At 40.1% G+C, this 14,244-nt stretch overlaps 1 protein-coding gene across 2 annotated transcripts in view; it reads right to left on the reverse strand.

The window, feature by feature from the left end:
* Positions 1-13,005, reverse strand: part of LOC148428220 (SLIT-ROBO Rho GTPase-activating protein 3-like) — a 28,990-nt gene extending 15,985 nt beyond the window's left edge. For both annotated transcript variants that reach the window (XM_088406823.1, XM_088406812.1), the window contains exons 1-6: positions 12,868-13,005; positions 4,876-5,181; positions 2,382-2,553; positions 2,134-2,296; positions 1,446-1,508; positions 1,167-1,340 (exon numbers count right to left, since the gene is read on the reverse strand). In XM_088406823.1, coding sequence (XP_088262949.1) covers positions 1,167-1,340; positions 1,446-1,508; positions 2,134-2,296; positions 2,382-2,553; positions 4,876-4,945 — 642 coding nt within the window. In that variant the 5' untranslated portion in view covers positions 4,946-5,181; positions 12,868-13,005. The remainder of the gene's footprint in view (positions 1-1,166; positions 1,341-1,445; positions 1,509-2,133; positions 2,297-2,381; positions 2,554-4,875; positions 5,182-12,867) is intronic.
* Positions 13,006-14,244: the final 1,239 nt, after the last annotated feature.

The raw sequence follows: 14,244 nt of genomic DNA on the forward strand, positions 1-14,244 counted from the left end.
ATGCGCCTGCCGCATGTGAACATTTGTTGGTTGAAAGTCAACTAAGCTGAAACACATTTAGTCCTTGTGCAGAATTTTGTCCAATATTTTGGTCTTTACATCAAAGGCATTCACATCAGAGGGATAGCATCGAAAGAAGAAACCAGGGAGCTGAAATTTCACCCAGATGGCGACAACACGTCAAAGTTCAATTTGGCATGATCTCTTAGTTATCCCACTACCAGGAGTGTGCCTTCACTTGGCTAAAATACTGTGAAAATGGTGGAAGAAAATGACCCAAAATCGTGAATTTTGGTGAATTTGATCTCAGTACTGATAGACAGATTCTGTGTTCTGTGGACAGGTGTGGTGCATTTACTCATATTTCATTCATAAATATGACAATATAACAACAGCACAGAGATGGGGATTCACGACTCCGACGAGAGAGACTTAGGTCTCTAGTCTTTGAGACTTACAACTCGACTTAGACTCAACCGCTAAATACTCTAGACTTGACCTTTTTTTAGGTAAGGTGCTCTTGAACATTATGAGCATTATGTTCTGGCTTGTTCTCAAGTTACGACTGGCGAGCGTTGTTCAAATATTTACTGAACAAGTTGCAATAACAAAAGAAGGAACAAAGGTGATATGTGTGGTTGAGGTTTGTTGTTTTTTTTGGATTGTGTGGGTTTTAGTCATGTTCCTAAGTTCATGTTTGTTTCCCTTGCGTCTTCTTTTGCTGTCTGTGTCTCGTTAGTTTGATTTTGTCCACCTGCCTGTTTACCTGCCCTCCTTGTGTCATCCAATCAGCTTCCCCTGCCTTTTGTCTCCAGCTGTGTCGCGTCTTCTCGTTAAGTGTGAAGTTTATTTAAGTTGCCAGTTTGCATTCGGTTCTTGTCGGGTCCTTGCTGTTAATGTTACCTCCCTACGTTCTTGCCCTAGCTGTCTTGCCGTCGCGCTGCCCACGATCCTCGTCTTCCCCGTGTAGCCTCCACCTTCCCATGAGTTTATTTCCGCTCTGAGTGTTGTACTCTAGATTATTTTTTGTGCCTTCCCATCCTGTTCAGTTTTTGAACATTTTAACTGCATCAAATTGTGCAGATTGATACCATTCTTTGTGCTAGTCATCAATACAGTGCCCATATCAACTTCTTCCTGTCCATTCGCACAAACGCGTGATTTACCTTCTCCATTAATCTCTCCATCTTCTTGACGGAGCTCCGCCTCTGTCCTCCTGACTGACTGAGGCCCAGCTCAGCAGACTTGCCGGTGTGTCTCTCCTCCAACCGCTCAGCCTCCTTCAGTTTACCCTCTGCTATCAGGCAGTCAGTGTGGTACTGGTTGTATGACTTCAAGGCCTTCATCACCACGTGTAACATACAGTACACATGGTCATTGTAACGTTCCTGAGTGTATGACCGCTTGCATTATTAATATGCAGAATATCAATAAAAAATGCTCACCGTCTGCAGCTCAGTGGTGACCTTAAGCAACTCATCCTGCATCTGGATTCCAACTTCTTTGCTCTGTTGGAAGACAAAAAAAACATCTATTCTATTCTGTTGGGGGGCTCAAAATGTACCAAAATATATGCAAATTATATAAAGTCATAAAACTGAAGCGCAAAAGCATTTAACTTTGAGAAATACCTGGCACAAGTGAAAATGCGAAGATAAAAACTAATATTAGCAAGCATGTTATCCGAAGTTACAAGTTGTTGGATCAACAAACGAACTAATTTTGGCCATATTATCATAGATCAACATTTTTAAAAAAGAAAGTACAACGTCGTGGGTCAAATTTTAAAGACACGAAACAACGTGCGCGTCAACGAATGACTACTTAAAAAAAAAACACCATCCTTCTCACTACAAATTGTAATATCAACAGCAGCCGGAGAGGGCGCCAAAAACAACGATCAAGCCAAACAAAGCACAAATGAATGAACTGATTAACTAAATCAGTTCCAAAACATTATTTCGGGTGCGGCCCGCACGCCCCGGTACCAGTTGATCCACGGACCGGTACCGGGTCGCGGACCGGTGGCTGGGGACCACTGGTATAGATCATTTCACGACTTAGGTCATGGTGGTCTTAATTCCATCCATCCATTAGCCATATCCATCCATCCACCTTGTCATTAGCACTCACCCGTTTATGTAGCCGGTGTGTGTCCTCTGTAATGAAAGCTAAGCGCTGTGTTAGTGCGTTGCAGCAGGTGTCACCCAACGTTGAGTGCTCACGACTTTCCAAACGGGTCTGAGTCAGCAAAACGGACCAGACTTGACACACCGACTGACCCCATTGCTCCTTCCTGCAGAGGAAAAGTTATCTTCTCTTACAACCAGCAGATCATTACTGTTAATGTATTAATGTGAAATGAGATGTCAGTTCCTCACTTCTTAGTCTTGTGCGTGAACCTTTCTGTGAGTTTATCAAGGGCACGTGCGTATTCAGCTTCAATATCTCCGCGCCGGCGGAGAAATTCAGATAAATCTGAGAGCTGCTGCTGCTTCACTTCTACCTGGGAGTCCAGAATCTTTATCTGGTCCGTCAGTTGTGCTCGCAGGTCTGAGACACAGTGGGAAAAGATGCTATTGTTAAAAGCATACACTGGACCAGAATGTAAATTCATCCAGGTCGGCTGACAAGAAAGCCAAAACAAAAAAAAGAACAAAAAAACATGCCACCAAGATTTTTGTGAGGCTACATAGGCTTTAATGCTGTTTACGCTCAACAATATTGCTCTTAAAAGTTTTCAAATAGAAAAAGCTTCTTAAAAATGCAGCCTCTATGAATAATTTCAGACAACACTTGCCATCATTTGCATAAGCATTCAATAGTCATAATTGAGAATCATGTATGAAATAATAGTGCGACCAGATTTTCAATACTAAAAAAGTAGATTTCATACATTCTACAGAATAAGCTGCATTTCAAAGAGCAGTGCCTTATTTCATACCTTGTAATGTTTAAAATGTAAAATGAAATATACTAAATGACTTTGGGGAAAAAAATCCAGCATAATCTAAAATTTCTCATTCACGCTGACACTGGCGTGAGCAAAATGTGCACAGTGAGTATTTTCTCCTTTTCCTCAAAAACTGGCTTACATAAAAAGGAGATTATCATGTTTGGCCTTTTAGTCATTCTGTGAAAACAAGACATGAACCCCGAGACTTTCTTGAGGGGATGCATGACTATAAATTGTGTCTGACGATGTTTCATTTAGTAATTACTCCCACTCAGATTATCCATTATAACCCCAAATAACATTTCAATACACGCATACTGGTGAGTGAACTCAGCATGGCACAATGAGTGCTTCACAATAACTTTGAAAAGGCCAATAAAGTCATCATATCTCATATCAAAAATGGCTGTGCATCACTATTCATCGCTTGCTCACTTAGTCTTTCTCAGCTTTTTCATCCCCCATTCCTTTTTCCCTTCTTCCCTTCATTTTGGTTGCACACAGCCTACGGCTGACTGGATGAGAGAAGACAGCGTCGCTAATACTGACTATAAATACATCCATGTAGTACAGTAGAGAGCCAATGAGCCACAGTATGCATTCTTCCAAAACCCAACATATCATGTACGCATGCATGCACATAGACCGCACATACAATATTATTTCCTGTTGTGTGTGCGGTCAATATTGATGGTCTGGGGATTCCTTATAATGCGTTAGTAATATAATGTAATTATAATAAGTAATTATAAGTATAATAAGTAATTATAATGCGGAGTTCATCAGGTCATATATATATATATATATATATATATATATATATATATATATATATATATATATATATATATTTGTTTGTTTGTTTGTTTGTTTTTGTCTATACCAATGCCCGTCCAAAAAATCTCTTGAGTCGCAATTTGGGAAATTTTAAATGTTTTCACAATATTTATACCTTACTTTTGGTCAGTCCACACATTTTCAATTTGTTTTATTTATGTATTTATTTGTTTATTTTTACAAAATACTGACCAGTTTATATTGCTGAAAATCACAATCACAATGCATGGCGAATGGTTGGATAAACATGCCATTTATCAAGTTCCCTGAACAGTGATGATTTCGGAGGTATGAGGATTTCGCACGGCGCCAGCGATATGTGTCCTCTAATTGAGTGGTAAATGAAAAGCTCAAAAGCTCACTGGTGACCTTCATAAGAAAAGCGATCTAAAGAATTGATGAATTGATGTCCTTCAAATTCTGTGTCAATGCCATTTATATAAACTGGGAAAAGACAACTAAATCCTGGCATCCCTCAAAGGGGTTTGGAATTCACCACTCTATGTAGAGCAGTCATTTTCATATAGTGGGGTGCAAGGTGATAACGGGGGGGACGCGGAAGACTCTCTGGAAAAGTTTGTGTTTATGTCGTATGAAGTAAAATTTCAATAAAATAAGGATTGGCTTTTTTTCAGGCACTTTGATGCACTTGCTTTTTTTCAGTTTCAGACCAACCTGCACCCTGTATGAATACTGTGAAACAAGTACTGTAGTTAACATTTGTTGAAAGTTGATTTAAATGTGAAAAAGGATAGACTTTTAGAGATACTTATACAACTTTTATAAATAATAATCTCATTTAATATCGGTGCTGGGGTTGGGGGGCGCAAAAGGTTTGCTCTTTTCCAAGGGGGGGCTTTGCAAAAAAATATTTAAGAAACTGATGTAGAGCAACTTCACTTTCAACATGAGACAGTAACCTAAACCACCAACTCTGCTGTTTAGGATTTGACAATCCAAATATAAGTATTGTACTGTAAACTTAATGACGACAAAACCTGTGATTGCCTACTGTAAGTAAAGAAGCATCTGGTGCACGCACATGACACAGTGCAAGCACGCACACATGCCCGGTGACTCACCTTTCATCTGGGATTCGTACTCGGCCAGACTTCCCTTCTCCTTCCTCAGTTTTCCGTGTGATGTCATCATTTTTGCCACTCCCCCGATGCTCGTCTATTCTCGCCTCCCGAGCCTGTCGCGTTACCGTCCCAGTCGCTTCTCCTTCCGGCCTCCGCACCTGTAGTCCGTGACCTTTCACTCCTCGCTCCTCGATTGACCTAGCGCCTCATGCAACACGGCGGCGTCAGCGTCGATCGGCCGCGCTCGCCAGGGACGTCAGGCCGCTTGCTTGTGCCCGTGGAATGCCGATCCATTTGCGGGTTGTTCTGAACGTGGGATAGCGAGAGGAGAGTATCGTGTTTAGAGGATATGGATGGATGGAAGAGGACAGCTGGGAGAAAGAGAGGGAGATTTATCGTGTGTGCAATGGGAAAACGAGAGAGCGGACGAATGAGAGCAAAAGGGATAGTGACACCGTAGATGGGAGATTTAGGAGGCGGGACTGTCTGATGGGGGTCACGTCAAAGAATGGACAGTGCCAGAACGCCGTGATGAGGAGGGTGATGACGGAGGAAAAATGCGTTGGGGGATGAGTGGTGATGAGTAAAAGCAGTCATGGAGGACATTGAGTGCCTCAAGGTCGGGGAAGTCCATAAAGGTAAATGGTACAAAAAAGATAACTGAAAATTTGATTTGGAAGCTGATTCTTTTTTTATTTTGTGTTAGGATCTCATGAGTTTCGGCTGTGCGCAATTAAAGCGTATACTAAACCCAGATTGGAGACATATTTAATGTTGTTTTTTTTACAACATACAAGTATGTTGTCCATAACCAGAGCAAACATTTAGGCAGCATTTATTGCGTGTTGGTTGGTCAACTCAGAAAACATGTCAAGGAATAAATACAAGCTTACTATGTGTTTTGGAGACTTTGGAGATGTGTTTTTTTTTGATAGATTATGTTTAGTGGAAATAAGCAAATTGTAAATGAATAAATACATAGATAAATTTGCACATCTGCCTCGCATAATCGTGGGGTTGTGAGGGAAGTAGCACATGGCCTGATTCCTGTTCTGTTAACATAGAAAGTGACATAAAGAGCAATTTTTTATTACTAAATATGCATTGAAAAATATCTGCATTAAAACATTAACTCATCCAAATCCCAAAGACATAATTTTACCTTTAATGTGAGTTAAGACAAAAAATTCAGGAAGTGTTTGGCTAAATGAAAGCTCATCCTAAAGAAATCAAGTACTAAAATAATGCATTACTTTAGTAACCATAAGTAATCCATTACTTTAGTTACCTTAAGTAATTACTTTAGTACTTAATTACCAAAAGCATTGGATTAGTAATTAATTTCATAAATTAATTGATTACTTTATTAATTAATTCTGTTTTTAGAACTTCATCTCACCAAACATTAAAAATAATATAAGAATGTCTGGACGCTTAATAAATAAATAAATAAATAAACAAACCTACATACAATATTTTGGGAGTGAATGGGTTCATCGCACACATACACTTTAATAATTATATAATGTTAATTATTGAGCTGAACAATTAATTATGAGGTTATTCTTGGCCCAAGTCAAAATAAAAATACTTAATGGTCCCCATGGAAATTAAAAAACACTTTTGGGCCCTCCAACTTCCTATCCAATCATCTCCCGTGATAAAGCAAGTTGTTTCCTCCAAACATATGGACAAGGAAAGACCATTTATTTTCACTTATTCTTGCCTTTTCTTGTTGACAATATGAATTGACTATTACTGTATATATTTACACACACAGTCTGAAATCCAGTCAATGAGGTGCGAAAACAAAAGAAAGAAACATTGTAAGTGCACTGCAGTTTTGCACAGCAGGCAAGCTCAGACAACCACACACCATCCAAAAAAAAAAAAAAAAGCCTTGACTCACCACATCCTGTGTCTAAACAGGTTTCCGCACAAAGCAGCGAGTGGCAACGTCTGCCAGTTTGACAGCAAACTTGACTGTTCCTCATCAGGTGTCCCACAAACCAGCACAATCTAATGTGCACTTCACGAACATTGTTTCTGTAGTAAATCATTGACACCTTGCAGATCAGCAGCATTAGTATTATGATTAAAAAGCTCCATTTTCATCCCCCAGCCAAAGCTGAGCTCCAGAAAGAAATTGAAACTTAATGGAGAATTACAGTGAACAAATGGAGTCATTTCCCACAGCTGAGAGTTGTGAGGACACCAAGACCTTGCAGGAGGCTCGCTGGCTGGCCTTCATCAACGCGCGACCTTAATCGGCAGGGAACATTGTGAACGTTACATATCTGCTTGGGAGGGATTCAACGATCCCAAGGTGAAACATAAAAGATCAAGAAAGCTGCCTTTTGATTTTGGAAAGAATAAATCTCAGACTCTCGACGGAGAATGACATTACATTTGTTCAGAGCTCAGGTAATGACCAATCGCGACTCACCTGCTTTCGTCAAGCTGAGCCATGATTGGCTGTTACCTGTGCAAGTGGCAAAAATGGCCTCTTCCAGGTGAATTTTGTTGTTTGATACATATTCCGCAAACACAACATCAATCATAACTCTGTATTTAGACTAGAAGAGCTGCATAAAACACAAGATTGTGCAATACATTTTTTTTAGGGTTGCCTTCCTCTTTAAAGCCAAAAAAGGAAACCAGTTTGACTCATACTGATACAAAAGCTATTAGCTAAAAAACTTTATCAGATATAACTCGGAATACCATGTAAAACAGAATGAGAAAGTGGAACATTTTGTTTGATAGTATAAGAGATTGTGAGTGTGCATTTCCTGAAAGACACTGTGATGTGCAACTATACGAAGATGGAAAATGAATCAACATTGGAGTCTGTTCTTTGACATATTTATGACAAGTAGAAGCTCACAGGACAATTGGAAAAGAGAGTCATCAATCAAAAAACTATTAACTGCGGTGATAACTTCAACTTGTCAAACAATGCAATAACTGTTTTCATTTCAGTAGTCAAAAGTGGCTCTGAGATGTGTCATGGCTTGAAGTACACTTAAATGTGGTGCAAGATTTCCCTCTCGTGTCCTCAACTAGCAGACCAAACTGGCTTGATACAGGGTCGAACATTTTCAGACATTTTTTATTTGACAAGTATGAAAAGTACACAACTTGTGTACGGCTAACAAACAAGCTAATCGAGAAGCAACAGCTAATCTCTTGCTGGGTAGTGAAACAAACTGCAGGAACAACACAGTGTATTCAATCTACTGCCCCATAGATTCCAAGCTGTCAATCAATGTACTTTGACTAGATCTGATTGGCTATATTTGTGGCACATTTGTAACATGTGTGCCACACTGAGTGCGCAGAGAGTACACAATTGGAGCAAGCAGAGAGCTCGATGTTGAGCGAGGGAGGGGGGGGGGCTATCATGAGCGAACGATGAGCGATTTGGAGCAAGCAAAAAGTTCTTCTGTGTTCAAAATCCATCGATGCTCGCTCAAATTTATTATTGCTCACTCAATATTTTTTCTGTGCTCAAAATTTATTCTTGCTCGCTCAAAATCTTTCATTGCTTGTATATAATATAATAGTGTGAAATGCACATATATATATATATATATATATATATATATATATATATATATATATATATATATATATATATATATATATATATATGGAATGTTCCTAATGTCAGGTTTTAATATATTGTAACATAATACTAAAGTGTGAATATAAAATGTCACATGGTTTCAAAGCATTCCTACAGCCGCACCGTCTCTCACAGTTGCAAAATCCCATGAGTGGAAAAAGAGTCATGAATAAATGATCCGTCCATCAATTTTCTATATACCTCTGCTCCTTGTTCCGCTGACAAAAGCTGAACTACATCATGGACTTGGACCAGGGAATCGTCAAGCCATCTTTGAGTAGCAGCTCAATCCACACTCTCTGACAAGCTTCAGACGAGTTTACTACTTCATCATCAATGACTCATTTGGCAAGTTGTTTTATTATTGTATTTTATTGATGTCTTTTTCAGGCAAGAACTGAAATAGGATAAAGACGAATTCGGCTGTACTGTACGTTCACTGAGTTATGACCCTCAGTGTGTTTAGCTCACTGATAAGAAATTCTCAAGGGGAAATGGTCCAACGCAATAAACTTCTACTTCCGACCTGCTCAGAAGTATTTAAAAGGTCCCTGGGAGGGTATTTTAAAGATGAGTATGCATTCCTTGATGCTGCCTTTCAGCCATAAATGTCAGCGACATCTGATTGAGTATCTCAATAGGCTGATTTCGATATGACATCTCATGTAAATTGTACATATTTTTCTTATTTTGAGTATTATTATTATTATTATTACTACAGTAAAACTCCTCTAGAACGAAACCTGCATGTGCAAAAAAATCCCCCAGTGTGAAAAAAAATCCCTGCATTGAAGCCTTTCCTTCTTTCAAAAAAAATCCCCCTGTTGCATTATACGAAATGTTTTTCTCTGCATTTGCCTAGCATTGAAATTCACTATAGCAAAAATGAGCCTGTAGCAAAAGTCCAGCTTGGTTTATGCTTGACAAGCCGGCCCCCGTTTTGCAGCACTTTATACTCAGTGCGGCTTTCCCCCGTAGTCAGACCATTTTCTCCCACACTCTAGGTGGCAGTAAATGGAGTCTACAGCATACAAACAACACCACTCTATAACAGAGGTACAGAATCCCAGTAGATTCAAATTATCTAAATTATTCCAAGCGTTTTTTAACACTCTCTTCATCTCTCCCCAACAGGGTGCTCCTTAGGAGTTGTTTACAGTATTTAGGTCACGGGTGTCCTCCGGAGATTGCCATGTCTGTTGTTGCTACGGACAGCCGGAGGAGGAGTGTGTATTGCTGCATTTAGCATAATGCCCCTAAAGCTCCCACAGGCGCATGCGAAAAATTACGCACACTCCCTTTAAGTCATCATTCAGCCACCACACCAGAGCATCAATCATTCGTGTCATCTTAATTTCATCATGCACCTTTGCAAGATGCAACGATGATGATCCTAGATGTAGAATTATAACTTTAAAATCATTACTTATTTATTTATACTTATTTATTTATCTACATTTTCAGGCGCATTGATTCTTAGCTTTAGTATATAACAAGCTATTTATGTTTTATATTTGTTTTATTGTTGAATAAAAATGTTGATATTTTAGAAGCAAGACTGTAAAATCGGTTTTGCCACACTAAATTCAACACATAAACAAAAAAGTCTCTTCACCCCATATACAGTATATTTAAAAACATTGGTGGAGAAAATCAGGAGGAAAAAAAATCCCGGAGTGAATGAGAGTATGAGTGCTGTAAGGTCTTACTTTGCAGATCAGATCAATGAGGTCTTTAATCAATCTGCGCATTATGGCAATTAACTATGACAGCTAAAAATGTTTCATTGCAATTTGAAAAACAGCCCGCGGGATCATTTTGTGATGACGCTCGCCCTTGGATTATTTCCATTAGTTCTCTTGGGAAAAACGAATGATGTTCAAGTTTCGACACAAACATTTATTGATTTATTGTGAATCACAAAAAGCCCCAAAGAGATCCAACTGTGGTAGCTCGACTTCCTATTGGCGTTTGTTTTATTCAAAACGAGTCAAACAAATTTTGCCTCTGCAAAATTTGTTACGTACAGAAACTTAATCCAAATTCAATATATCACTGACAAAATGAGATCTGGTCAGACTCAGCCTGCACACTTTGATGTTATTTATTCACAGTCTGCTCCTTTAGAAGGTTTCCAGTCACATTCATTCTTATCAGATACAATAAAAACACACAGCGGGGACAACACTTTAAGGGTTGCAGAGTAGAACGAACAAACCAAGAACTAACCAAAGAACCTCTTGAACAAAGCAGCAGGCTGACCATTTTTAATCAAATGGTAGAAATCAGCACGGGATATTTCTATTTATTTTACTTCCAAAGTGCTCTTTAAGCTTCGGAAAAGCACTGACATGCGACTAAAAGCAACAAAATCGAGGTCTTTTTATCTTTTTTGAACTCATAACTATCAACATTTTTCTACTTCCTGTTGTGGTGGAGTTTATGCGGACGGTCATTTACAGGGTTTGTTTGTGAAAGGCATAGCTGAAAGATTTGCTAGATGCTACGATTAAATAAAAAAAAAACTCACTTGAGCAATGAGCAGAGTGAGAGGCGGAAAGGACTTCGTGTCCAAAAAAATGTCACTGTGACGGACCTAATTAGAGTTCCATTTCGACAGAGCATATTATTGTAATTATGGCTCAAACTGATTCTCATTTTTTTCTAAGGGTGATGAAGAATACTAAAGAAATGTTAAAGCTTGTTGAGAAATTTAGGTTGGTTTGTCATTTTTTTTTTTAACAAATTTTACAGTGCAGTTTAGCTAATCTTAACATGTTTTGGAAGAAAATGGGTAAAGCTGCATCTTCTGGATGAATATAAACAAAGCGTGTCATGGGGATCTTGCCAGGGTAATTGAACATTTATATTATTTTTTGCCTGGTATTTTGGGGAATCCTTTGACCTTTACTTCAAAGGCATTTCACATCAAGGGGAAATCATTGAAAGAAGACACTAGGGAGCTGAAATTTCAACCAGATGGGGACAAGATGTCAAAATTCAACAGAGCATGACCACTCAGCTATCACAGTTCCGAGAGTGTGCCACCCATTGGCTAAAATACAACAACAATGATGTGGAAGAAAATTACACAAAAATGGTCAAAATACTGCTTGTGGGTGAAGTCAAAATTTGAGTTGAAGCAAAGAAATTTGAATTTAATACAGCAATAAGGAAATGGACTAGTAAAGTTCTATTTACTTACTGTGGCAGCTGAACTCGACTAATTTCACAGCCAAACTAAGTGTGGGGAACCACCAGCACAAAGATGGACATTTACATATAGTTTTACTTCAAAAAATTGCCTGGATTATCATGCTGGTGAGCAGAAATAAATCTATAAGTGAGAAGTTTTGAACTGTTTCTATGAGAAGGCTGTAAGAAAAAAAAAGTATTGAAGGCAGGCAGTTTAATTTCTGGACATGATACACTCAAAGGGCCATTGAGCAAGGCATTAAATCAGTAATTGCCTAAATGCTCAGTGGTGTGATTGCATCGCCCACTCACTTCACTCCCCTCTCTTCATTCAGTATTAAAGGGTTGTGGGTTAAAATTCCCCTGTGAAAGACACTTGGAATGGGTTGCCAAGTTGCAAGTTTACTTCCCAAATAAACTCAAGGTGCCCTTGAGCAAGCAGCACCATATGCAACACATCTGCATTTCTAGCAATGTGAGTAGCAATGGTTCAAATTGTAAGGACTTGGTTTTAGACTTTCAATACATGGTGAGAAAAAAATTGAAACTGGCACAGGGTGGGGGTGCAATTCCTTGGCATTGGCCAAAAGTCCCTGAAAAGCCGACCCCCCAACACTTGAGTCTTAATGGCACAGATCAATTATGAGAATTATTTTGATCTTAATATTGTTTTGGTTTCCCCTTGAAATACATACAGTATTTTTACGGATTTGATGAGCAATGCATGTCATTTCAACAATGTTTTCTTGTTTGCTTATGTCATTTCTGTTCATGTTTGTATCTGTAATAAAAAAAAAAAAAACAGCAGAGATGCTAGACAGGGTTGGCAGATTTAAGGCTGATCTGCTGCGGTGGTGTTGACTTGTATTTACAATTGCCATAAATCAACTCCTGTGACCAATGAGACTGTGGCACTGCTCCACACAATGGCCACATAAACACCTCAGTGTAATTACACAAGCAAACACACACACACACAGATCATGATGCACACACGTTACATAATGGAGTCAGCATGTGTCGCTTACAAATGCTTTTAAAGCCTCAAACTAAACACTCCGCAAATACAAAGTCATTCACTTTACATGCACACAACAAGCATGCACACTCACACACGTAGTGTAAACACATCAACGAATACACACACACGAGCTGTCAGCGCTGCGTACCTCACTTTGTGCTCCTCTTCTGTCTCTATCTTTTCCTCAGATCTCTCCACCCATCCCTCGTTCTCTTCATCGCAGACAGTGAGAGCCGTGTGTTTGATTCTGACAGATTCCTCTCAGCTCAGTACTCTCCTACCCCCTCCATCTCTCTCTCTCTCTCTCTCTCTCCCCCTTGCATCTCACTCAAAAACAGCCCTCCCTCCCCTCTTTCTCCCTTTCTTCCCCTCTCGTGCCAAATACGCTAAATAGCCTCCCTCTCACACCAGAGACGCCTGGCTCCGCCCATTCCCTCCCTCTCTGCCAGATGAAGCCAAGCAAGCCACGCCCCTACATTCTCCTCTCCTCAGGCGGCTATAAATATCACTGCTGCTATGAATATACCATCTTTCTCCCTCAGCATCTCTTGTACTTGCTCTACCTCCCTCCCTGCACGCATCCATCCATCCGTTCAACACTGCAAACAACCCCCACCCCATGTCCAATTTTCTCTCACTCTCACAAATATTATTCTGATGACCTTGTATCTTATTCACTCTCCCATGACTTGCATACGCGGCGATGGAGGAGATAAGCCGCCGCCATGCACACGCCGACAGACATGTTTGCCGACGCCCGATGCGGGGCGTCACAAGCAGCTTATGCTCATTACAAGATCGTAAACACAGTTCTGCGGGCAAATGGCATTCTTCATTTACATTTCCAATGCTGCTCAAACTAGAGGTCACTGTGAATGACAGCCTTTACACCATAATGGGATCATTCATCAGCCCGCGTGACGGAGTTTATGATTCGAGGGTGTTCCCCTCACTGAATGCGGCGTCATAAACTTGGATTGAAAATTGCTGCATTTTACGTGCGTGCACCCTGGTAAGTACACTTGCAGTTGGACCGTGTGCACTCTCCGCGTTATGACAGCGGCGTGGCTCCGCAGCATTGTCTGGGAAGGAGGTTACCAGCATTTGGTGCAGGCGCCTCATGTGCACCGAGGGGACACTTAAACGGAATCAAATCTTCCGCCGCAGGCTATATAACATGTCACGCACGTAATTAATCCGCGGATTGCCCAGCAACGTGCTCTAACTCTATAAATGGCACTTGAAAAAAAAAAAGAAAATCCCAAATACTCAAACCCAGGAAAGGGCGGGTACTCGCTGACTAATCGGCAATTTTATTTTGAATATAATCGCAGGCTTGCTGGTGCCCATCCCAGATGATTTCGGGCAGTAGGCGGGGACACCCTGCACTGGTTGCCAGCCAATTGCAGGGCACGCAGAGACGAAAAAACATTCACGCACCCAATCGCATCGGAGGGCAATTTATAATGTCCAATACACCTGCCATGCATGTTTTGGGAGTGTGGGATGAAGACGGAATGTCCGA

This window comes from Hippichthys cyanospilos, chromosome 2 (assembly GCF_059441005.1).
Source record: "Hippichthys cyanospilos isolate Australia breed blue-spotted pipefish chromosome 2, RoL_Hcya_1.0, whole genome shotgun sequence".
NCBI classification, from domain to species: domain Eukaryota; kingdom Metazoa; phylum Chordata; class Actinopteri; order Syngnathiformes; family Syngnathidae; genus Hippichthys; species Hippichthys cyanospilos.